We start from the raw sequence: 26,994 nt of genomic DNA on the forward strand, positions 1-26,994 counted from the left end.
CCGCCCCGCCAACGGCCCCGGAGAGCCCTGAGGGGCGGCCCGGGCTGAGGGAGCGGTGCTGAGGGAACGCTGAGGGAGCGCTGAAGGAAAGGTGCTGAGGGAGCGCTGAAGGAAAGGTGCTGAGGGAGCGCTGAAGGAAAGGTGCTGAGGGAGCGGTGCTGAGGGAGCGCTGAAGGAAAGGTGCTGAGGGAGCGGTGCTGAGGGAGCGCTGAAGGAAAGGTGCTGAGGGAGCGGTGCTGAGGGAACGCTGAAGGAAAGGTGCTGAGGGAGCGCTGAGGGAGCGGTGCTGAGGGAGCGGTGCTGAGGGACGAGCGCCTTGGGGCCGCACCACAACATCCACGCTCGTGTGGTCGTGGTGACTGCTGAAAGTAAGGCGCATTTGCTGCAAAACATGTCTAAAAATAAGTAGCGCGCGAGGGGCGTGGTCAGAATGGTTTAAAGGAAAGCAAAAGTTCTTGGAAGAACTGGACGTTTTAGTATTAAACAGTCAAGGGAGTGGGCATCTGATCAGTCAACACCCGAGTAACGTAACAGGTAGTTGGTACAGAGTGTCCCTGGGATCAAGCATTTGGCAATACTGGAAAAAAAAAAATCATTAGACCTCTATACGTGTGACAAGTACAGGTAGACCTGTAATTACAGTAATTTAAACCAGAAGGGTTGTAGGCCTCTGTGCTTCAGCAGTCCCGGTTAGTGGGGCTGTGTGCCCGGACTGACAGGTCATGGGCGGGTGTCCGGCTGAGGGGCAGGAGGAGGGGTGTCCACAGAAGCAGAAACTAAACAGAGACAAAAAACGGAACTTGGAACCAGTTCCAGTCACATCTCATGATCAGTCATGATTGTGCTGATGGGCAGTACAAGGTTTCCTTGATTCACTTATATATCTCCTCCTGCTGAGGAAATACACATTCTGAACCAGATGTTATCAATTTGTGCTCAGGGTAAAGCTATTTCTGATAAGGTTACTTTGCAACAAGGGCACTACTGTGTCTACTTCACAGCTCCCTACATCACTCAGTATGTCTACTAATTTTCAGAAATATTCCTACCTCGAATGCTTAATACACTAGCATGAACAATGTCACAAATGAAGATGTGGGAGTAAAAGACAAGTAGAAGTACACATTATCAGGTATAAAACTGAAACTTTTCTTACCTCACTGAATTCAGTATTCAACAACTTTTGTAATTCCTGAAGAGAGGCATGCCAGAGGTCTGTGCATGAAGGCAGAATCTGGTAAAACAGATACACAGCCTATTGACAGGAGTTTAGAAAAATGATGTTGGCTTGGCATTGACATGGAAGGAGAGACATCTTTCTCCTGAAATCAGACCAAGGAGGAAAATGCAACAAATCATACAAGGAATCTAAGGCCAAGTCTAAATCTAGACTTGCCTTTTTTCTAGGCAGCAGCCACACCTCGTGTATTTACATTCAACAAACCCAAAGACAGGTGCTTAGTCACCATGCAAGTGGTGACATGAAATGACCTCCTACTAAAGCAAACTACCACGTGTGCAAGTATGACTGACTAAAACCAATTGCAACAGGGAAGGTGGTGTAGGAATTAAATGTTACAAAATGCAGAAAAAGACCTTATGGAAGGGTAAAACAGTATTTAAAAGAAAACTTCTTTCAGGCACAGTCATTCTCTCATACTCAAAAGCCTCAAAATGCACATGTCCAAATAGTCTGGCCAGGATCACTTGTCCTATGACACAGGGTTCATGGGATGACAGCTGTCAAGTCTTCTACATCTCGTGGGTTCCCTTGGGTGGCATCAAAGCAGTTTTGGGACAGATTTTCTGTGCCTTTTAGGAGACAGTTATTATGATTTTTTTTTTGTCTCAGCCTAATTTCACCCTCTGTCAATTTTGGACAAGTTCATTGCCTGTTGTCTTCTTTCTGCAGAGCTGACAGAGGAATGGTCCCTATGATTTTCTGTAAACTTGATGCCATCTTCCCCTTACCAGAAGGCTGGTCTTCTGCTGCTAAGACAGTTCTGCTGTAGGCCTCTCAGAACACAGGCCTTTTGATGTACACACTGCATTTGTCAGCATTTACAAGTATAATTGCTCCTATTTGTGTCCTTGGTTATCACATATGTATCGTTTCTGTAAGCACTGCCTCATGGATTCTACTCAAGATGTCACACAGGCACATTTCCATACTCAATTCAAACCAATCTTAATATTTACTTCACAAATCTCTGTGCTGTTCTGGCAGCTGGGAAGGTCTTCACACTTCACTAAAAATCTTTACATCTAATTCCTTTCCAGGAGAAGTCCACTAAGCACGTAATAGCTACTCCTCCTGCTCTGCAAGCCCAGGCTCTTCAGATAACAGTCTTTCAGCTGATGAATCAAGTAGTGTATGTTAGTTATTTCTTGATGTCTCCTTTTGGGAGGTCAGGACTATTCACATTCAAAGACATTACATTCAAAGTAAAATAAGCTTTTTGCCTTTGGAAGGTTGTTTAAGTATGCACAGCAAATTTCTGTTTGCACATTGAGTCCCTGGTCCTGTTGTCACGCACACCAACAAACCCAGGCACCTGGACATACGGCATTGCTTTCCAGGAGATGATACCCTGCTATTAATTGAGTCAGTGCAACTATTGCCAGGTGCTGTTTTGTTAGAAGGGCAATCCAGCTCTTTCTCCACAGAGAATGACTTGACAGCAGGGCATTTGCAGATTAACAGCAGTTCAGGAACATGACCAGTCATTTTCCAGGGCAAATTCAAAAAAATACCAGAACCAACTACACATCCGAACTGCCAGTAAAATGCCAGCCAGCTTATTATTATACAAAGTACATGCTTTGTACTGCTTCCTTCACATGTTTTCTATCCAAAGGTGGCTAGAAATGAAAAAAGAAGTTATTACAGTTGAAACTACTGATAAAAGCAGTACCGCATCTTTTTCACTTCTATATGAAGTGAAAAAAACATTATCCATACTTCAGAGGCCAGTTTGTTGCCACTGTAGGGATTTTTTTTAATATACGTAATCTATCTAATAAGAAAATATTCATTTCTTAAAAAAAACCCCAAACACCACCATAAATAAAAAGTATTAAGCGCCAGAAACTACAGTATCAGTAATGTTATCTTTGTTTAAGTCTCCATGAGGGCTTGCACTGGCAACTTGACAAAACCCATGAATTGGATATGAGTTTGCACTCTGGTTACTTAAAAGAAACAATCCTTTCCAGAAATCTACTATTTGCTTAAATGTCTTTTATTTGATTGAACAGAATTCTCTGTTTGCTTCTGATCCTTGCCATTTAGGTAGTGTTTGCATTGGCTCAAATCCCCTCAAACACGATTGTGCTGAGCTGGACACATTAGGAGAAAACAGCCAGTTTCAAAAAAGATGTGAAGACAACCCAAGTGTTGTCACACTGCTCTGTACTTGCATATCAGCACAGTAGCTCAGTCCCAGGACACGATGTGACATGCATTTGAACCGGGGCTGCAAAGACACTTCTTCCTTTCACTTCTCCTGCATCCTCAGCACTTCACACTCACTTCCATATTGTTCCCCACAGTGCTGCTCAAGAGCATCAGGATGATAAACAACACTTGTGTTCCTCATTGTCTTTCAGGCTAAATTTGGTTGCAGTGTCAAACAGTGACCAGAAAAAAAGAGAAGAGGGCAATTGGGTAGTGGGAATACAGAAATGCAGGCTCACATGATCAGAGCCTACCTGTTCACCAGGGTAGGATATCCACAATTAACAGATCCAGTCACTGCCATCTCTCCTATCTTCAAACCTTTAATCCATATAACAAAGATCATATTACTCTTTTGGCTCATGTTTTGCCCTTGCAAACTGTCCATGTAATAGAGCTTCCTAGTAAATTCTGAGGATTTAATGACTAAGAAGCTGAATTCAGAACTTGTGCTCAGTCAAAGAGGACTTTATTAGAATCTGGGAGTGAGAAATTCTCAGCAAGAATGCTGGGACTTAAGGTACTGGGAGTTTTACTCAAGATTTACTCAGAGTTGGTGTTCTGGGTTGGGCCACCAAAGAATTTTGAAATTGAAGCTAGGCAAAATATGGAAGTTTCAAAAAAATAAATGAATGGTGGCACAGGAAGATGGAAAGAGCAGATACAGTTTTGTGTAGGGTGAGTGTATGAGGCAAAGTGTTGAAAATGCAATCTATGATGTGATGAAAATTGAGTAGGTTGAACCCTCAGGGATAGTTTATGTCTTGCACAAGTTCCCACAAATTACAACACCTTCCCAGCACATTGCGTGAGCTGGAGAACCTGACATTTTTTGCTGTGCAGACAAACTTGTACCCTCTGAGGCAGAAAGGTGATTGTAATCTGCAGGCAGGATACTTTTCAAGTGAGGAGAAGATTTGGAGAGAAAGCAGAATTCAGCATGATGTTGTGAGGCTTAACATGTCTTCCAAGATGAAGGGTGGTTGGGGAGGGCACAGTGACATGAGTCAGGCAGCAGCACTGCAGGATTCTAGCACACATGTAATGAAAAGGCAAGAGACCACTGTTTAATAAGCACTTCCAGCCAGTGTCACACCTGTTTGGTATCCCAGCTGGGCAGCCTGTCAGGGAAATTGCTGAGAAATACAGGGCTTAGGAAATCTGCTAGCTCAAAGCTGCTTTTGGAGAGACACAACACTGCTGCTGCTACATCCAACTGATTACTGCCAGAATGAACCCATTTCTGGAAACACAACTGTATCCAGAAGAACTGAAGGTGGTGTCAGTAATTTAGTTATGTCTTGAGGGGGATGCTGGTCTTTGTCTAGTCTCCTTAAGATTTCACTCACTCATTTTCAGTGCTAAATTGTTCCAACACCCAAGGATGGAAAAAATCTGACACTGATCATATTTGATGAGAGTGTCCAGCCTATAAGAAACAATCTGAGAGTTCCTCTTTAGTGGGTGCATTAAAAAATGAGCCGATGAGAGTTTACCTGAATTTTAAGGAATGTGTAAATTTTTTTTCTTCATTTTATAGTTATGGCTCTTGGGATCTGAAATGTATGTGCAATCCCATTAAAAGATGCATCTGTTGAGCAAATGGTCTTCTTAGATGTGGACATGTAATGTACATAGATCGCTCATTTATTTTCTACCCTTTGAATCCAGATTATCACATTAAAAACTAGATACAAGTAGGAAAACTGACTACAGTTAAGATCCAAATTAGACAGACACACATTTTACCAAAGTTTCTTGATTAACATTAAAACCCAAACAAAATTAACAAAATTACAAAATTAATTGTTCAGATCTGAGTTTTGATTGTCAATATATGTAAAAATAAATGCCTACAAATGCACAGGCACTTACTGTACCATCCTTTGGGCATATTGAGTTAAAAAGTATTGCTTGATAATTCCTGTAAGCACATAGTTCCATTCTAGACTGAGGGGCACAGGCAGTTGGGAATGGTTAATCATGGGAAAATGCCTTAATCAGCAGCATCACAAGTATCACCATGTCAGGCTGTGTCAAATGTGTCAGTGCAAAAATACAGTTACAGGAAAATTAAGGTTGGAAGTGATTTTGAAGGTCATTATTCTAATCCTTGTGTTCAAATCATAGCTAGGAACAAATTTGGATCAGGGTAGTTTTTCTGTTGGGCAAATAAGTGGATATAAAATGAAAATTCTAAAAAATTCCACCATTTCATATAGCATATTCCTGGTATTAACACTGAATAAAGGGCATTTTGAACAGGGGCAGTGAACTAACCTGTCCTGCTTTAAACTGCATGATGATGTTCTAGAGACATCTGTGCTTGTTAGAAAGGAGAAGCTTGCCAAAGGCTATCTGGACATTGTACTTTGAGAAGATGGACTGAGTGGAACAATTTTTATTTTTTTTTAATTCATATGCTAAAAACAGCTTGAGACACTGTAAACGTTTCTGCCATGCTACACTGACAATAGACTAACACTCTCAAGAGTTTCTTCATGGTATGGTGGAATTAATTTGGCTATCAGTGCTTGGCAGCTGGAATTGAAGCTGCTCAGATTGCAGCTATAGAAGCAGTAGAAGATGGGTACTGCTATCATGTGACATCAAAACAAATTTTCTGCTGAAAGCAAGAAGTATATGAGTTTTCATGTGGCAGATAAATTGGTCTCATGATTTCCTGTAAAATGTTCTAAGATTATGGGGCAATTTCAACTCTTGTGCTTGGACCTTATCCCAACATAACTTGTAAAAACAATTTTGCTGTGTTAGTGTGTTTTAAAGGAGCCTTGATTAGCTGCAGAAAACAATTCTCTCAAGACTTCTCTCTTACTCTCTTCTATGGGATACTTCCTCATTTAGACAATCTGCTCGATAGTACTGATTTTTTCTTGTTGTGTTTACACAAGATGATTGTTCTCAGATGACATAGAAGGACTAATAGTGTTCAAAATGTAAGTTATTTTTAAAAGTCTATTTAAATTCTGGTTTTATATGCTTTGGGGTTGCCTTCTTGACATCTGTATAAACTTGTATAGAAGTTAGTATTACATGATGGCACTAACCTAGAAAATTCAGTCTAACTCTGTTCAATGCCTCGACCAGAGGACTAGAACATGGATAAAGTTTGTGACTGGATTTGTGATTTGTCCTGATGGGGGGATCCCTGATGCCTTGATCAGCAGATGCTCAGCAGCAGTGTCTAACACCACACATCCCCGCTCAGACCTTGCAGCTCAAAGGACAGGAACCCAGCAGTCATGAAAAAAGCATCACCACACATTTGCTGTGTGGGAAAAGAACAGATGTTAAAGAGATACCGTTCAGCACCATGGAGGATTAAATGCTTCCCACACAGTGACACAGAGCGAGACACAAAGCTACCAAGAAAACAGTAACATACACAATTAAAGCTGCCTCCCATACCGTGCCAAATAATGGCAATGGTAAATTACACTTCAGTTTTAGTGGTTTAAGCACAGAATAGGATACACAACAGACAGAGATACAAAGCTCTACCAGATAGAGGATAACCTATGGTTTAAGGATTATAAGGTAATTGCATCACGTGAGGATTTCTATGATTGTGGAGCATCTGGAGTAAATGAAGGAAGAATGACACAGTGACCTTTGGAACAGTCTTCTAAATGCTAGAGCACAGACTGGCATTGAGAAAGACAAAACCTAATTATTATTTTTGTGGTTTGAATGTAAACTAAACTAATCCACAATTTAAAAGAAGAAAAGAACACTTTTGAGTGCAGTAGGGACAGGCAAGCTGTCCTCCTTGTCACACTGCAGCGGGGTCAAACAAATAGACTTGAGATGGGGGATCTGAGACCCCCATGTGGCTTGATTTGTTTTGTTTTCTCTCATCAGCACACTGTGGTTTAATTGAACTCTTGAACTTCAGTCTGTTCCTCTGTCTGAAAGAGAACATAAAAGAGCTGAATGAAGAGATGATGAAAAGAATGAAGGGATGATGAAAAGCATGGCATGATTGCTGTACAGGGTACAGAAAGGGATATAGCTGCATTCCTGTGTGCAAGAACTCTTCAGGCTGCAGCTCAGAAATGACAACAGATGCATTGTTAAGTCAGGGAATTGTTTAGTCAGGGAAGGACTGTGGAAAGGGTGAACAGGGATCTGCTGTTCGCTGGTTTTCCAGCACATGAACTTGGTGAGCCAGAGGAAACCAACAGGAGAGCAGCAAACAGACAGAGTGAGGAGGTTCTTCACACAGCAGGGATCAAAGCTGCAGTGCTACAACTTCACCTGAGTTCAAGGATAGGCCTAGGAGTTCTACAGAGTCCACAACACTTTATTAAACACACAAACCCCATCCCTGATTCAGGAAACTCCTCAGCTACAAATGACTAAATGCCAGAGAATATGTGGGGCAAGTGTAGTCACACATGGCTTGTTCTTATATTCTTCCCTAAGCACCTGCTTCTGGCTGCTACCAGGGACAAGATCCTGGGCTAAAAGGACTTTTTGGTCTGACTCAACACTAGAACATAAGAAATAAGACAGCCTAAACCCAGATCATGTTATTAGGCTCAAGATTCAAATGTAGGAATAATGTATCAGATTACTTTAGAGTCTATTAGCCATTTCTCCTATTAAAATCCATAAATAATTATATTTTTTAACTAAGAAAATTGTGCTAGCTTTTCACTTTCTGCCAGTGAAAACACATGCTTCATTTGATGGAGAAGTTATAATTGTTCACAGCCATTTCTAATATTGTATAAAAATTCTGCAGAAGCAATAGATCACATTACAGAATGATAAAAAATTACCTGTGCCTGAAGATTGCATATCTTACACTTTCTCCATACAATATATTATGGGTGTGCTTAGTAAAGAGCTGCCACTGACTACTCTTTATTTCAGATTAAGAATGCTTGGACAAGATCACTCTGAAGAGCAGCGTGGTGCAAAGTGCAGGTTTCTGGAGCTGTGCAGAACAGCATGGCAGGTATGGTAATTACTGAGTGCTGAGGGCGTGGGCATTGCTCTCCAGGTTTCTTCAGCTAACACACCTCGTAAGCCTTTCTGATTTCAGCACAGTTAACCAGCCTCCTGATAGAAGCCACAAAACCAGGGCTTCATGTCACACTAGAACCCAAGCTAGTGGTATTAAAGGAAATCAGTTAGTCTTGAAAAGTGCTCAGATCTGCTGAGCAGGGTTGTTTCATAACATGAGAGATCACAATTTGATCTGCTTTTCAAAAAGACTACAAGAAGACACAAATGGAAACTACACTGAAGGAGCAATTGTTAATATATTTACCAAACTTTCCAAACTTTGTTCCTTCGGAGGCATAGAAAATTAAATTTATTTAATTAAAATTAATGTTATTTTTATTGCAGAAGGATTTGCCCTTACTGTATCAGTTACAGCAGAATGTAACATTGGAAATGGATATATATCAAAACAGAACTAAGACAGCTAGAAATAAGAGTATTTAGAAAATAATGTGATCTACAAGACAAAAAAGATATTGTGATTTTTATCTATTAATTTAACAAAAAAATTAGAAACAATATTGAAATTTTAGTCACAACCATCCAACCTCCTAATGCAGGAGAGCCTGTTCTGTGGAGACCCGCGGCCTTGAAGCCCCGTGGTCTGCAGGCTGAGCCAAAAAGCAAAGGTGGTTCCCCAGTGCCGCCCTGTGTTGAAAATACAGAACTACACGGGAGAGCCCTTGACGTCAGATCATAGTCCAGGAAACAGCGTGTGCTCGGGTAACGAGCGAAACAGCAGCAAAACAAGAGCAAAACAAGAGCAAAACAACCTCTGCGGCTGCTGCACATGCACTGTGAAGTGTGGGTTTGTGTTTTTAATCACAGGTCCGTCACTAAGACATGCACTGCGAAAGACTTTCATCGCTCTGATGAATAACAAAAAGAGACATCGATCATACGGTAGAATAATCCCAGTAAACAAGGTAAAATGGCCATAGGTTTAGCTAAACAATAAAAAAACCCAGCAAGTAATATTTGGCAGCAAGTCGTCCAGGTAGTATTTGTCATCACTAATTTATTACTCAAAAGGAAGAGTATGTAAATGCTGTATTTGATGTACCCAGTAGCATTGTAGTGCCAGATATGCTTGTGCCAGATAAGGATTTTGGCCAGCAACAGTTTGCATACATACAAATAGCAGGTTAGTGACAGCTGATTCAGGGCAGGCCAGAATCTCACCTTAAAATGTAATGCATCTACACATTTCCTGTTCAAAACTTGTACTGTAACAAGAAACTAAAATTGTGTACATTCATAGTAATGTTGAGAAAATCTTAAGTTTTTCATAATCTCTGCATAATTGTTGTTCGTATTCCTGCTTATAGTCAGAATTATAAATATAGTTAACACCTCTAATATGATGCACCTGGTATGTCTGTACTAGGAGAATATTTCCCCATGGTTTTCACCGTGGAAACATGTTCTGACTGCCTGTGATCAGTCTGTTAGGGCAAGAGAGGTGCAAATATGTAAACATGTATGGTGTACATACAACAGGAGCCTTGTAAGCACTTCCCCTGTCAAAGTTCTAAAGCAGTTTCCCTGAGCTTAACAAGAAGGAAATATTTTCTCTAGCCAGTCATATAAAACTATCATTATTTGCCACTGGGCTGAGTAAAGAATACAGTTTTTTAATATCTTTAGAATACTGATTAACAACAATGTACGCAGCACAGAATATTTCAAACTTCACAGTGCAAAGTACACATCTTTTATTACATTCTGGAACTGATCCCAGAGCAGCTCTTCACAAAGTTATTTTCTCTGTGGTAAAGCAGCACTGAGAGTGTTCTCGCACTTGCTGTCACAAAGTGTTTGCAAGACCACAGAAATGTCTGGGGTGTGTCTTTTCCTACACTGCACTTTCCTTTGCAGTAATTGCAGAGCAGAGATGTTAACAGCTGCTTTGCACCTCCATGAAATCCCATTTATATAGGAGAGAAAGCAACATTTAGGTCAGCTGTGAACTAACCCATAGTTTTCTGATCAAGGCAAAGTGTGTCATTTTCACACCATTGAATTAAGCTTTTTGTAAAACATTTGTACAAATCCTGCAAATACTACCTTGATTCAAGGCTGAAGAACTCAGGGGTTCGGACTAGTAACTTCCTCCCCTCAGCATTAGCAGGAAACAAGGTTATAACATCAGTCCCAGCTTCTCAGCAGACACATGGTACTGGGGAATCATTACTGCACAGCCACTTGCTAGACAAACATCCAGGGGATCCTCCCGAAGACAAAATTTAAAGAGGATTTTCAAAGTCTTTTTGGTACAGCTGTTGATATAACTTATGTGTTACGGGTTTGCCATGCCTGTAAATCCTTACAGGGATGCTCTTGGCTGCATGGAGGGGTGGATGCACTTTGTGCAGAGGCTCTGACCCAAAGACTCTCAGAATCTTGAAGTGAAATTCTGATTCTCAGAATAAATATGCAATTATAATTTATAAATATCAATTCTAATTTACATTTGGTGGTGCAAAGACAGCTGTTTGAAAATGCTCAGTGGTGGTGTGAATTACAGAGCGTCCACCAGAGGGAAGCTCATGCATGCATTCAAAGTGAAATAAATCATTTGAAGGACGAGTGAAACACACACCTGATATTTTAGCCAAAGCAAATTCCATTCAAAGTGGTTTGTAGCAGTAACACAGACTTCACGAGCTTGGAAATTTTTCAGAAGTTATTTGCCAATCTAAAGGTGACAGACTTACAGGAACTTTCCTGTGTTGATGACCGAGTTGTTGCACTACATGTAATATGCATGCACACAAAAAACTTCAGGTTGTTTTTTTTTTAAGCACACAGATGCAGCCTAATTTCACTCCTGTTGATGAATTAGACCAGAGCTGCTTGGCCTGAAGTCCAGATTCGCGGTTCCATTCGTTAAAGCCCCACCCACGTTTGGTCACCAGGGTGAGTAAGATCCTGGGTTGTTCAGCCACTGTTGTGTTTTGTGTGTGATTGAATATACTGTGTTGCTCCCCCTATTAATGGAAACATTTGCTAAATTTTCCATAAAGTTTGTGTACTACTAATGCAAATTTGATGACAGTCAGACACTTTTAGAGAACATTGAAGACTGCTGACAGTCTGCAGTTTTTATAGTGAGCCAGGAGTCACACAGAGCTCTTCAGAAACATGCTCCCTAGCTAACATTAACTCTAATGTCTGTGATATTTAGTCTAATAGCCTGTCTTCAGAGTCTTATTCAAGCAAAGCTTAGTATTTCAATACTTCTCTGGGATCTTTTTAGAAACAGAAATCCCAGTTCAGAGATTCATTTGTTTTCTTGTTCAAATGAAAGACACAGCCAGAGGCAGAGGCCATCTGGCAAGCAAACTTCAGCTGAAGTGGAGAAACATGTTTTGGAAAACTGTAAGGACAGATGCTTTGGAAGTTCAACCACACACCACTGGATTAGAACTATACTAATACCAATGGTTGTACAGACAACTGCTCTTTTCCAACAAAAGATGGACTTTACTTAAAGAACCTGCCAGCCCCTGTAGCACTGTGTGGCAAAAAGTACTAGGCATCTCTCTTTGTTATTTTTTTTTCCAATGAAAATTTGCATCTTAGTTTAATCAAGATAACCCACTGGCAATAAATTAAGAAATAGCCCTTATGAAGTTACTTCTGGAGAAATAATGTGCATAAAGGTGATTTCATTAGAAGAAGCAACATTGCCCAGAACTTCCTCCCATTTTCACAAGTGGTTTTCAGAAATTCCCTTTAGAATACAAACAACTTGGTTGGGATTTTCCCCTACCCAATCTTTATTAAATGTAGTTAAAAATGAAAGGAACTGGAATCATGTATCAGATTAAATCCAAATTAAAATTTATTACACAAATAGTATTTTGAAGATATAATACTTCAGTGGAGTTATTCTGGATTTGCTTTTGATCTCATTATACTCTTACGAGATCAAAACCAGCTAAGCTGATTTGGGGGTGATGACGTTGCAATCCTTTTTACATGGTGAAAAATACTTTTCAACTTGATATTATGCACTACATTTTCCAGGTTTGTAAAATTAGGGAAATAATCTGTATCACATTCTTAAATTTAGAAAACCTATGCATAACTCCTTCATTTCTGTGAATCTTTTTTCATGGTAAATACCCTTCCAGTTTCACTTCTATGACTCTTGAACATTTCTCTTGTGCTGCTGTTTTAGTTCCTCCTTTAACATTTTAGAATTTAACTTCAAAAGAATATGTTTTGAGATCAGGATAACAAAATAGGTTCATATTCTTTGGCCAGACTCTGAAGAATTTGGGACACATTCAGGAGGAAAACATAGTCATATATTTTCCCTCTGACATGGAGCATTTCCTCCTGTAAGCCTGTATCCAGACTGGAAATCCTCATGGTTATTGTTTGGCTGAAGAATGGCAATTTCCCAGAGAATTCGAAATACAGGTCCAACCCACTTTATTGTACCAAGACAGTCTCACTATAGAGCAAATGTTGATTTCCTCTATGCCAGTGTATTTCTAAATTGTGGTTGACTGTTTTCTGCTGAATTAAAAGAGGTGACAGGAAGACAGTAAACACAACTTTTTATGCTTTGAAACAGAAATTCCTGTCAAACATATAATGCACATTTGTAGTTTATCTGCCACCCCTCTTATTTTTTTTGTTTCTATAAAATAAAATGTTGAGTTAACTCATGTGAGCAAGCTCACAGCTGTTGATTAGATCAGTAACTTCAACAAAGTAGTGAGTTTCTTTAAATAAGGACAGCTTAGAAAGACCACCAACAGGCTTCAAAATCTGCTAAAGCATGATGGATGTAAAACTGAAAGCAAAGTCAGATGCTGCCCTGTATTTTTATTTTTGCTTTGTGTGCGAAAATGCACATCTTCCTAAACAACAGGAACTGCCCTATGTGGTCAGATGTGTGTAAGAGCGAGCATTAGGATAGGAGATCATAGGCCACACTACCCTACAGAGCAGCAGTTAGAGAACTTGCTCTCCAGTAGCTCACTAACACCTTCAGAATAAAAGCAGGGCCCAGAGCAACCAAGAACTGAAGAATTTCCAGAATGAGTCAAGCTGAGGAAAGCAGTATCCACTCAACATGGAATATTGTGAGGTCAGTAGTCTGCATAATACTGAGCTTGTCATTTATTATTGGGACCCCTGGAAACTGCATCGTCATCTGGACTGTTTGTAGAAAAATGAAGCAAGTGTCTCTTTCAGTGCTGCTGATCTTGAACCTGGCCATTGCTGATGTCCTCGTGCTGATCACTTTACCAATCTGGATTTACTCCTTTGCTCACTCATGGGTTTTTGGAGTCATCTTCTGCAAAATACTGGTTTTCATTATTTACTGCAGCATGTATGCAAGTATATTTCTAATTACAGCACTGAGCTTGGAGAGGTTAGTGGCTGTGTTTTACCCTTTCACAATTCAAAGATACAAAAGAAAAGAAAAGATTTCTTTAATCATGTTCCTCATTTGGTTCCTGTCTATTACTTTTGGCATTTCTGTCATTCCCTTTCAAGAGACAGAAGAAACGAATGGTCAACTGCTCTGCACGTGTCGCAGCTACTCTTCTAACAGACAGAAGGTGTCCTATCTTCTGCTGGAGACTCTTGCAGGTTTTGTAATCCCTTTTTTCATTATTTGCACTTGTTATGTGTGCGTAGCCCGAAGGATAAGCAGAATGACTTCCCAGTCTAAGCAGCGATCAGGCCGGCTCATTGCCAGCATCGTGGTGGCATTCATTGTGTGCTGGTTCCCTCACCACCTCTTCAACATCCTGGATATTGTTTCCATCGAAATAGAACTCTCTCATGAGGAAATGTCTTTGGCACTGGATGAAATTGTAGACAAAGGAGTGTACATCTCTGGAGCACTTGTGTTCATCAGTAGCTGTATTAACCCTCTGCTTTATGCTTTTGCTGCACGAAGATTTCAGAATCACCTGAGATTTGCCAAGATGTCAAAGCTGTTTGAGCAGATGAGTCAGACTGTGACAGAGGAAGACAAGAAAAGAAGTTTGGTTGTAAACAAACAAGAAGATGCTTTAGTAGGCACAGAAAATCTCTAACAAGGAACTCAGTGATTAATCTGTGTCATTTCTTCAGTAGTCCTTTCTCCTCATACTCTAGTTTCATTTATTAAGCAGTCCAGGGAAAGCTAGAGACAGATAAAAGCTTTTTGGTTTGTTTTTTTTCTTGTGTGCTTTATAAGAATTGGCACTGACAACCTAGTTCAGTTCATAAGTTAATATCCACATCATGAAATAAGCATTATTTCACTGTTGCTGAGAACCTCAGCAAGGTGGATAGAAGCTCAAATTGTAAGGAATACAGCATTTTTACTTTCCATTGTATTATTTCTGATTTCTAGGAAGTCTGTGAGCAGAAAATAACTCCTTGTGGAAAGGAAAGGCTTTGAAAATTTAAAACTAAGTTTTTCTTCAGAAAAAATCGTTAGATGGTCAAAAATCCTTATATAATCTAAAGTTTTAAGAGTCCATAGTTAAATTCTTGATATGGGTAAGAAGTTTTAAAGTACAATAATGACATACTCTTCTGGATAGATGGAAAATCTAAAGCTATTTTTATTCATTATTTAGGTTTGAAAATAATATTGTTGTTTACACAGTCAAGCTCCTTTACTGCATTACTTCATGGTAATAAGTTTGAAAAAGTCAAATGTGAAGTGTGATACATCTCCAGAAAAAACAGGAGGTATGAGAACTCTGTGTTGTGTGACAAATATGATTACAGACTGCATGCTATATTTGATGTCAAACACATTGCATACTTCAGAGGCAATTCAACTATTGATGTATTAAATATATGTACTCTGAGTATCCTCCAAATTTTTGATTCAGTTAAGCTTCCAAGATGTCTATTAAATTATGGAGGAATTGGATCAGGCTTAGGTGAGAAGGAAGGAGAGATCCTTGATACTATTTGTAATGTCTAAGAAAATATGGTAGCAGTACAAAGTATCTAACATCAGAAGAACTTCACCTTGCAAATATAAGTGTTACTTTTTCTTCTCTTGTAGAATAGAGTGGACTTCACCATGAGAAACCCATAAATTTAGTACTTGCAAGGACTTTTGTTAATGTGTGCAAACTCACTGTGAAATACTGCATGTTATCAAGTGTTTGCTTTTGAAGTTTTATTTATTTCAATTGTGCCTAACATTTTTATGCTTACTTTTCTTAATTTTTAAGTCAATAATTTGTAATAAGATACAAGATAACTACTGATTAAGAAACATATTGTAATTTCCTGTATCTTGTTCTGGACAGCTGCTAAATAGTTATGTTACTCATTCTTACAAAGAAATTACAAATACTAACTAGAACTTAATTTTCCAGGTCTGATTATGTCACAGCCGAGTATATTTAAGTTGCATTAATTTAACTTGTAGACTAAAATAAACATGGGAAAGTAAAATCCTTAGCTAATGGGAAAATACTTCTCTGAACTTTGCATATGTGTTATTCCTGCTTGTTATCAAAAAGTCATTATTTCTTCTCAATAAGAGAAAAGTCCACAGCAGAGAGGGCTTTCCTTCAGTAGGATTCCTTCACTGAAATTAAAAAAAACTTTAACCATACCTTGTTTGCAGCAAAGAGTAAGAAACAGATGAAACCCTTCAGACTTTACCCCATCCACCTCCAACTCTTTTTTCATCCCACTAATGCCTCTTTAATTGTTATTAGTACATTCAGTATAACAACATGGCATTATCTCACAAAGAAAGCAGTAACTTTAGTTCTCTACCCCATAAAAAGTTGTATTTCCCTGTGTTCCTGAGGCAGGAGTCACTTGCTATTGAACACCCCAGCACAGGTGAGACTGTGCCATGGGCACGGGTGAGACTGTGCCATGGGCAGTGAGCCCTGCACTGCACTGCAGCCTGGGCCACGAGGAGCCAAGCACTGCACAACTCACAGGGGAAAGACCCAGACAGACTTCAGTACAGGCTACCTGACCCGAATTTGCCTTTCTGTCAGGCTGTGCCCTATACCTAGCATGAATTTTCTGCCTCAATATTCAGTTCACACACTTTCTCCACTGCTTTTTACTCATAACTGTGCTATTAAAGTAAACCATGTGATCTGTTCAAGGAGCTAGAGCTGTCTCTTATGTTCTCATTAATGGCCTTGGACAGCTGCCTCCAGTAATCAGGCATCTTTCAGAACTATGTTTCTTTTGAGGGCTGTTTGAGATGTAGTAAAAGATACTAAAACAGCAACCTTAACTTATTTCACTTTTATACAGAACAAATAGAGTTAATTCTTGCAAATGTTGGTATGCACAGATAAAAGCCCCACCAACTTAATATTTTTGTTGCCACAACTGTAACTGAGCCCATAAGAGCCCATGTCAGCAGGTGGGGACAGTTCCCTGCTGCCTCCTTTAGCAGGTGGACACCAATGTACCAGGCCTGCTGCTCCAGCTGTGCCAGCATGCTCTGGCACCAGGCAGCAGGGACTGCAGTAGGCCCATTCAGCCAGTGGACCTTCTCCTTTCCTAAAGTACTGAATCCCAGCCAAACCTAAGGTAGCATAGATTGGGTCCAAAATGCTGCATCTGATGATAACGATATTCATGCTTCTTGTTGGCTGCCTTACAAATCCATTTGACAGATTATATTGGAAGGCTGGTAGAAAACAAAGATTTTCCTTGATTGTTCAACCTAGATCAAAATAGTGACTATCAAAATAGAAAGTGAGATCAGTCTTGCTAGTAACTCTTGAGACACTTACTCTCCTGGAAAAAATGAGGTTTCGTGTCATTCGAGTTGCTCTTATTTTTCGTACTTACTAACTGTGCCATCCCCGTTTATGAAGTGTGTCTGTGTGCTTGCAGTGCCCAGCTATTTCTCATGACACAGCAGGGACGAAGGCTGAGCTGAGAGAAGGCCACTTCAGTCACCTGAGTCAAATCACCTCAGGTTACACTGAAATACAGGGAACAGAATGGAATCAATGCAACACTGCTTAGAACACTGAGTACTAGGAGGTGACCAGGTAGTTTAAATCTGTAAAAATTAATAATCTTCTAACATTTATCTCCTAACATTAAAGTCTTACCCAGTCTGAAACTTGCTGTGAACATTCCCTGGGTTTTCACTGGGAATTTATCATGTTTACCATAGTAGGATCATGCTGCTTAAAGTGAATTCATGCTGTATTCACAGGATTGAAGGAAAACCTGAAGAATTTTTAGTTCATAAATAGCAAATATACAAGAAGGATAAAAAAGATCATAAAGAAAAAGCATCAGCATTACACCTTTGCTGCCTGCTGACATCAAAGCATTTCTGTAAGCATCATGGTAAAAGAGTTATATCAGATGTCTGGGTTAAAACAATGGAGCTTTGTGTATCTTTAGAGGCTACTGATAATTTAAGAAGTAGCACAAGGAATATGAGAGATCCTTATTTGAGGCAGAAACAGGGAAACTGCATTATACTAAAGAAATCTTTTTTTTCCTTTAACAAAACCATCAGATCATTTTCTAGGAAGAAGTAGAGCACAGTTAAGAGCCATTTTAAAGACAGTTAAGGCTGTGGTTGTGAAACTCTTAGGCTTACTATTAACAGGACTAAAAGAAAGATTTGCCTGCAGTACTTGTGTGAAAGGAATAATAGAACCTGAAAGCTAACAGGTGGCACAGAAACAACATAGGAATGCAAATTCTTTCACGTTCAAGCAAGAGTCCGGTACAGAATAAATATTTTAGAAGATGCAGAATTAACAAGTATTGACAGTGGTGAAGATTTTCTCTACAGGTTTTTCTACAACTCTTGTATTACTCTCTTTTCTGCATGTATTGGGAAAGGGGAAGAGGAAGGAAAAGTTGTTGGCTCCTTTTTGAGTAGAAAAGCATGAGAAATAAGTCAGTTAAGATTATTAAGAACCATATGGACTTAGAACAAAAGTGAGAAGTTCAGCTATGAAAGCTGAGTATAAAAAGAGAACAGACGGGGAAGTGAAAGCTACTCTGTTGCAACACAGTTTCAGATTTTTGTAAATGCTTTCTTGTCAGATCAGTTAATCACTAAAACAGTTCTTTGTTAGAAAACTTCTCAGTGTGATCTGCACTGGTCGTTAATAGGTTAAAGAAAAAAATCCAGTTATACAGAGTTTAGAGACAGAAGCCTGTCCTCTGAGAGGGCGAGTGGCTTGTGCTGCCCCTGTTGGCATTGAGAGTTGGGTGTGACCAGGACTATGGCCACTGGAATTTCAGAGACTTTACAACACTGTTTACAGTCCTAAGAAAGTTCTTGCACTGATAGGTGTGGAGATAAGAGAATCAGATGCAATCTGATTCCTTCATGTGTTCTTTCCCCTTAAATCAATTATTTTAAAAGTCATGCAAGTGGTTCTTAGTAAGGATTCAACATTTTAAACCAGATTCATTTAAGTCGAAGAAAGGTTCGGGTTAGAAAAAATTATTTTTATGGAATGTGTCAAATCAGTGATTTAAATGATGGAATTAACAAAAAAGATGCACCAGAATCTTCTAATACAGGTTAAAGAGTCACAGCTCTTAAGTCAGGATTTTATACCTCTGCTACGACTGCAAAATCCATTTATTCTTCATTTAGTAGAAATCAGCTGTTTAAACTACAGCTTGATTGCAAAAATAACTGGATACACTTCAGTTTTGGCTGCAATTGTGTAGGTACTAACAGTGAGAACTGTACTGAGACATCTCAAAACATTAGTGTGTCATAATTATGGATGTCCATAAAGTGAAGGGGATGTCCAGATGGCTTTAAATCAGAGGATTATTGGTTTAGACTGCCCCTACTAGATCTTAAAGTGAAAAAGCAGACTTTTCATTTTTGCATAGCAGATCTGTTTATGATGTGGCACATTACATAAAAAATTCAAGGCTAAATATTTCATTTTCAGAGACTTATGAATTTGAAGCACTACTTATGGCCTGTCATCAGCCTGGTAGTGTCACCATAAAAACGACCATAGGAAAAGAGCTGTATGAAGATCATTTCTGGTCACTGTATCAGTGATGCTGTGGGAAGGTGTGGCAGTGTGGACAGTCTGAAAACAGGTTATAGATTCTGTATCTTAGCTGCACTGCAAAACTTCCAAAGTTACTGTAATATTACATTCACTGTATAATTCCCTATTGAACTTGGTCAGTAGTAGCAGAAACTTAGAAGTCATGGACACTATGTTAAGCATTGTAACTAATGAATTATGTTAATGGCCATTACATTTAAAAATATAGCCAAGAAGCTTCAGCTGTGCTGTGGAAGGGAAAGTCACAGCTAAACTGAGGGAAGCGTTTAGCAGGGAGGTTTTTTCCATGCCTTGCTCTCTCCTGCCACCATGTGGCTTTTCCATTTAAAAAAAGGCCTAATTGTAATACCCTCGAAGTCACTGAAACGAGTGGTGAGGTACTTTGTTCATTGTTTAAGTTGTGAACCATATTTCAGGAAGGTTCACAAAAAACCACAACAGTATATTAAGCATTCAAGTTCTGTTCATTTCAGAGAGACCTAATTGGTCTTTTTCTTACTTTTCAGGAGCCCAAGCCCCCACTGTTTCAAGCATTGCATAAATTACATGACCTGAGAATGTTTGACAGAATATAATTACCTCATACCAGAAAATAACTTTTTTTTTCTTCCCAACAAAACCATCAATAAGCATTTTGAGCTGGACCGTGACTCTTGAACTTGAGTAGCCCACATCTCATCCCAGGTGATAGTATTGATTTATAGGCTCCTGGTAGTCTTGAGGTGTTCTCAAAAATTTTCAAGAGATCTTGACTTCCTTGAGATTAATTAGGAATGGTTCTTGCAGTGTTGAAGATGTCCATAATAAGAAGATTATAAAAGCAATTCCTTTTGGAAAAAAAAAGAGAAGTTTTAAGAATACAGCAGAAAACAGAATCAATGAGATTTGGTTACAAATTCCCTTTTTCTCTATAGCCATGTTTAGTTTCTGTATCCAATGCTTTTACTGTCTATGAACAAGGCTTGGCTTAATTAATCCTATTATTTTTGTCACCTTGAATAGCATTATACTAATTGACTAATCCTACCTTTAAAAAGATCAGAATCAGAAGAACCTGATTTTGCTGAAGAACTTCTCATAAGCGCTTCTAGGAAGAAGAGTTTACAAATTAAAGGGTTCTACCCATGCTTTCCTTAAATATCCATTCTACCCCAAGACTCACACTGTATATCACACTAAACCCCAGCCATTTTACTTTGTTCTGTGATGACTAAAGTAACGTGAAGATTGAAGATCTGTCTCTCTGGGTTCACTCCGTGCTCCTGTTGTTTGTTGTTATGCAGATGGGTCCAAGTGTGATGCCAGGGACTCGATGTGTGTGTCAGGATCAGGGCCATGGACAATAACCAGCATCACAAACAGCCAGTGATCACCAGGAAGGACCCCCATGGTAAGTCAGGCCTGAGGTCATGTCAGGAAATCAGTGCACAGGCCAGGGCCTGTATCAGCGAGGTCCATGGCCACACACAGGCATGGCAGAACTCCAGCAGGCATTCCAACAACACAGGGCAGGGAGTGGGCAAGTCCCAGGCCTGATTTTGTGTGGGCTCCAGGACCTATAGGCAGGGTCTGCAGGGTGGAGCTAATCAGAGTCATTAAGGATCATTAGTGCACTCAGGGACCCCTTAGATTCTCAGCAGCAATGGAAACACAAGGAACAAGAACGGGATAATGCAAATTATTCATGGAATAATGCCCACAAGCCACAATTGTCATTTTATGTAATGGGCTAAGTTTGGGAAACTTTGTATAAAGAGGAGGAGCCTCCTAAAAAAACTCTGTTATTTTTCCTTTTTAACACTTCAAGGTTGCTACTTTTTCACTTATACTTACATTCCTTGTAACTTTAATATTACATTTGGAGAAGAATTGTAATAGAAGAACCAGAATATTTTTCCTACGTCTAATCCTTTTTCTTTCCTTAATTCTTCAAGTCTCATCAGAGTTTTTCTATCTTTGAATAACAGAAAGATACTTTGTTCCTTCTGAGATCCAAAAAATACATCTTAAATTTTTACCATTGGAAATACATGGAAATTCTGTGAGTGCAAGAACTAGGGAAGCATACACTGCTCTGATCACAAAGATGTTATCACACACGGCACTGAGGATTTTACCTGCTTTGGGTCACTGAACTTTGGCTTGAGTTAACCAGACAATTAAATAGCCAGTGGAACTGATTGGCCATGTGATATGATCTTTCATTTCATTTAAATGAATGCCGTGGGTTGAATAAAGTTAAATATTTAGCATCCTGAGCACAACAGGAAAAAATGAAAAAATGCTTGGTATGTGTTTAAAAACATGATGACACATTTCTCAACAGCAAGTTCACATTGCACTGGCTATAGGGTACTGTTGCTAAACTTGGGAAGTGAAGTTTCATACTTTCAGGCTAAGTGTGAACAAACATTTCACCTTATCTGCTTCAGCCAAATGCACTTCCTTTTCCTTCTGCTTCCTCCCGTTTCCATGCACAAAGTGGCTCACCATCATTCCTGTTTAAGGAGGAGGATGGTGGTGTCTCTGATCTCTGCTGTGGGCTGGAACTGGGATGCAGAAACGTGCCTCAGGTCGGTATCTTTCAGTAAAGTGAACGAGCAAACAAAACCAAAAAAAACACAACTAAAAAACCTCACAGGAAACCCAGCTTGATATGTCTGAACCAGAAGATAAAGACAAGCCTCTTAAACTAGCAACTTCCCATATTTTGATTAATATTATAGTGTATTCAATTCTTCAAAGAGCTGTATATTAAAGAAACAGTAATTACTAAAAAATCCAATGGCAGAGAGAACTTAAGGATTTCTCTTTCATAACATCATGAGCTGCTTTGAACAATTAATTATCTCTAAAATCTATTGTTTAAATGCTAATTCTAGATGTGTAATTAATGGTTACATGACAGCAAATAAATAATACAGCATACAAATATTTTTTATTTAAGGAAGAAGGATTTTAACCTGTATATGAAGAGGCTCAGGAAATAGGAAATCGGGAATGGAGAGGACTCCGTTCAATCCACAAGAAATTTGAGGGATGCTATAGTAAGAAGGGCAGTGAAAGTAAGGAAATATTTCTTGACTAAATTTAAAACTGGCCTAGGAAAACCCAGGCTGCAGGTGTTGATGGAAATGTTGCAGGAATTTTAAAACAGTTTAGTTTTATGACCAGTTATCCAAGGTAAGGCAATGATAGGAAGTAACCCTATCTACTGCCCCGGGGTATGAGCCAGGGGTCAGGAGGGCACTCCTTTTAGTGCCACAACATTACCTGCATCTCAAAAGAAGAATTTTGCTGTTTCTTCTGAGTAGAATTCACATTCCTAGAAAATTCAGATGGTTAATATTCTGGACAAGGAGTTCAGTTTCCTATTTAACATAAAATATTCCTGTAGAAATTCTGTCATGCCTCACAATGAAAGCCAAAGGTCAGAGTGGGTTCCAGGAGTGCCCTGGTGAGCTGAGAGAGGCTGTGCTGCTTGTGAGCCCCAGCTGGGCTCTCATTGCTCCTGCTTTAGGCAGGGAAAGAGGAGAGGAAGGGAAGTGCCCAAGGCTGCACAATAAATGTCAGGCTAAGAGCTGGAAAAGTATAATAATATTTTACCATGGTTAAGTATAGATCTAACAAAATTATCATCACACAACACAGGAGGGCAAAAAGCTTCAAAATTTTATTGTTAAAATACTTTCATAAGTTTTAATAGAATTGGTATAAATTCTATAGGAATTAATACCAGATAGGAAGGTATGTAGGTAGACTTCTTAAGGAAGGTAGACTTCTTAAACTAGGGTTTTTCAAATGGCTTCCTGGATTGACAATAAGGGAGAAATAATAACAGAGAAATTTCAATTAAAATAATATATTAAAGTTTAAAAAATAAATTTCCTCAGATAGAATGACTAAAATGTTATATATGTAAAGTATATATTAAACATATAAAAAATTGCCTTTACAAAGTTTTCCACAACTTGATTAAAATGAAAGTTTTAGGTTTTGATTGCAAAAGTGTTTAAACGTGTTTTTTAAAAAGCAAGGAATATAGACCTACCTTGTAGGTATTTGATTTCAACATGCCTCAGAGGTCAGACTGCAATTCAAGGTTATTACTTCCTACGTTTACAGGGAAGATCACACACAAATAGTTGCTTTATGTCCATCACATATAATCCCTCACTTTAGAAATGAGCCCAGAGGCTACTGTAAGATGTCTTAGAAGGCCACAGAACAAAAGGAGTGTTTTTATTTTAGTTTCATAATAGAACCAAAAAATGATTTTAGTCTCAAACTTGCAGCAAATTGGAAATGCACCCTGAATCCTGGCATTTTTCATTGATAATACAAGCTTTGATTTTTAAAAGTAATATATTTAAGACCCCTGTTGTATTATGCCTGATTTTTACATTCTGAAAATAGAGTTTCTGGTATGCTGTGTCGTGATTTGGAGTTTTAATATCAGACCTCTAAAATGATGTTTCAAATTGGTTGTCTATTTTCGATTTAGATGTGATGAGCACAATAGTGTGGGACAGATTTTTTTGTAGGTTAGTTTAATTTTGGGCAGATTATACCTCAGAGAAGACAAAGAAGATGAAGCCTACATCTCTTATTAATCCATCTAAAATGGATTTCCTTCTCAGTCTACAATATATTTATCTCAGTATTACCTTAGTTTCAGGTATCAATCACAGCCAGCTTTCTTCAGGAATTTAAACCCTGTCTCCAGGTGGGACTGCCTGTTACGAATCATTGCATTTAGGAAAAGCAATCCAGTGGGAAGCTGGTTTTGCTGAAGTATCATTCGTGCCTTCACAGCTCTCCATTTTCAGCTGAGCTGGGGGGATGCTGCAGATGACACCCAGGTTTTTCACTTGGCTTTCACTTTTATGTAACACAGCCATCTCAGAGCCTCTGGCATTTATTTCTTTTATAACCTACAGTATTCACATATTCACTAGAATACAGAGAAAATGATACCTGTTCCCAAAAGGTTTAGTGAGCTGATGAATCATCATTTAACCTTTTGCTCAATCAGCACAAGGAATCAGTCAGCACACAGTAACTGTGTCTGTGTGCACACATGTATGTGTGCACATACACTGGTATTTTAGGGAGAAATTTGTGTACAGAGAGTGTCATACTTTTCCACAGGATAAATAAATTGTTTTACCAAAGTCATTCAAATAGATCTGTTATAAAAGCAAGGGAAATCCCTAACTATGCAAGGAGTTTGTTCCTGCATAACTGTTGCATGCATTATTTCGTCTCATTGACTTTAATATGACCACTCCCAAACTTAAATTTAGTTTGTGCTGAATGTTTAGATTTTTAGAGGAACCAGAATATAAAGATCTTCCCAAACAGAAAGCTGGTCTCAGGGATTTTTTGCTTTTGGAAGAGTTTCCTAAGATGTATTTTACTTTGCCTGATGATATTTCTGATGTCTTCAACAGTTTCTTCACAGGTGTAGTCTATTGCCATGTGCATGTGTTCTTGAAATATGAGATGCATCTGCTCTCTAAAGATATTTAAAAATTGTAACTCCTAGAAGAAAATAATTTTGTATATAAAGAATGAGGGGCCCAGCATGATCACCTAGCCTGAGTACCTATATATATTGTACACAAGTTCCTGTTGGCTAACGAGGTATCATGAAGTGCAGTTTTGTGCAGTAAGAGCAATAACAATCTGGACAAAGAACAGGTTGCAGAGCATGTGATGTGCTGCATATTCACACCCCAGCACGCCCTGTAGTAGCTTGTTTGTACGTTTGTACCTACAGGCAGTAGAATCCTTGTTTCACCTTTTACCTAAACTTCATTGAATAGAGGCAAACAGCCTCTATTATTAGATATTAGATACAGATATAGATATTAGAAACAGAAAGAAAAGAACTATTAAATTGGTTAAATTCAGTCTGCATATACCCAAGTTGCCTATCAAATAAGCATTCTCTCTGATTTTACAGACAGAAAATGTAGGAGATTAAGTAACCTCTGTACAAATTTTTGGAACATAGAAGGTAATTTGGAAACAGAATTAAGACTCTCTGATTCCATGGCAGTTTTTCCACATTAGGTTGTCTTTCTCAGGCACATCATGATAATTTTGGTGTACTTGTTCTTTTCATTTGTTCTGTCCTGACAGTTCTAACATACATAAGGAGTTTGCAACTTTTTTTCCTCCTACATCCATCCTCATTTCCTTGTTTCCTCAGCCACATCTTTCAGTCATTCAAGTCCCCTCTACTAGCTGTTTTACAGCCCCTTTGTCATAGTGGTGCTAAAGGAAGCTCACAAATAATGGATTGGGTATAAAAAAGATGGCTGTGAGGTACTGTATCAGTGAGACAGTCCTGCTACCCCTGTGTCTTGTAAAACTGTCCTGTATATTTTTCCTACTGTCTTAACTTACACTTGCAAATGAAGGTAGGCTCACATAGTGTTTGACAACAGAGGCTATACCATGACATACAGCTGATTAATTCTGCTCAGGATTTTGTATGTCTACTTTCTTGACTTTCATCTTCATGAATCCATGACATCATGCACAAATTGAACAGTCTAACTACAAAATTGATCCATTTTGTGACTGTCTGTGAATTGTCCTTTAACACTGTGAGAGCTACTACTGCAATGATAGTTTGTTGTTTGTTGCTTAGCCTTTGCAGAGTAGACCATAAGTGCTTTTTGAAAAGTTATGGAAGTTTTCACATCTATTGACCCTGTCATCCCTGGCATACTGAGACAGGAATTCTAAAGCATCCCCTAACAAGCTTTTTATCAAAGTATTAGCCTCAAAGAGTTACCTTCTCTTCTGGGCCAGTGTACATAGGAAATGTTTCCAGTGTTAATCATTAACATAGTAGTGCTAAAAGAATTGTTTGGATCTATGAACATTCAGCAGAGTTTTAATTTGCTAACATGAGAGACTCTGCAGGTTTACAGATTCTCATGAAAATATGCAAAAGTGGCATACATTCACTGCTGCTGGGAACAGCCCTTTTACAGTGTATGTATATCTGTGTATGCACAGAAAATATATCAGAAATCAGGAGTAAACTGAGTTTCTGCTTACAAAATTCAGAGATTCGTGATTTTCTTTCTTGTACAGTATCATATAGAATCAGATGAGTTTATTATGGTGAAGCTTATTTGATCTGATTTGATTTGGTCTATTACATTTCCTTTCCTGTTTTACAGTTGACTGAATTTTTCCCTTGGGATATGGAGTCAGGATTGAAGTAAAACAGCAAGCTTTAGTCCTTCAAGTCTTTTGCCAAAGCAAGGCAGATAAATGTAAAATTTATTATATCTCACTAACAGCTTTGAGGAAAGAACAACTTCCCTGCTATGTATAGTTAACCTCAGTATGGGTCAAAAAACTATTAAAAAGGTGAATTGTGCACAGTGCTCCCATGAGTATAAATGTTAATTAGGCAGCTTTGCTCCTGGCACGTGG

At 38.9% G+C, this 26,994-nt stretch overlaps 1 protein-coding gene and 1 long non-coding RNA gene across 2 annotated transcripts in view; both read left to right on the forward strand.

Annotated features, from left to right (window-relative positions):
* The first annotated feature begins 200 nt into the window (after positions 1–200).
* The window catches only part of LOC127462595 (uncharacterized), a 51,144-nt gene continuing 24,350 nt past the window's right edge, over positions 201–26,994 (forward strand). The window contains exons 1-4 of the long non-coding RNA XR_007900496.1: positions 201–368; positions 8,357–8,441; positions 11,296–11,410; positions 20,817–20,923. This is a non-coding gene — a long non-coding RNA (uncharacterized LOC127462595). The remainder of the gene's footprint in view (positions 369–8,356; positions 8,442–11,295; positions 11,411–20,816; positions 20,924–26,994) is intronic.
* On the forward strand, positions 13,171–16,243 carry LOC127462592 (leukotriene B4 receptor 1-like). The gene has a single exon (XM_051771305.1). It carries the CDS (start codon positions 13,549–13,551, stop codon positions 14,557–14,559), a length of 1,011 nt encoding a protein of 336 aa, XP_051627265.1. The 5' UTR covers positions 13,171–13,548; the 3' UTR covers positions 14,560–16,243.

The sequence above is a fragment of the Manacus candei genome, unplaced genomic scaffold (assembly GCF_025592945.1).
Source record: "Manacus candei isolate 608988 ecotype Guabito, Panama unplaced genomic scaffold, ASM2559294v1 h1tg000131l, whole genome shotgun sequence".
NCBI classification, from domain to species: domain Eukaryota; kingdom Metazoa; phylum Chordata; class Aves; order Passeriformes; family Pipridae; genus Manacus; species Manacus candei.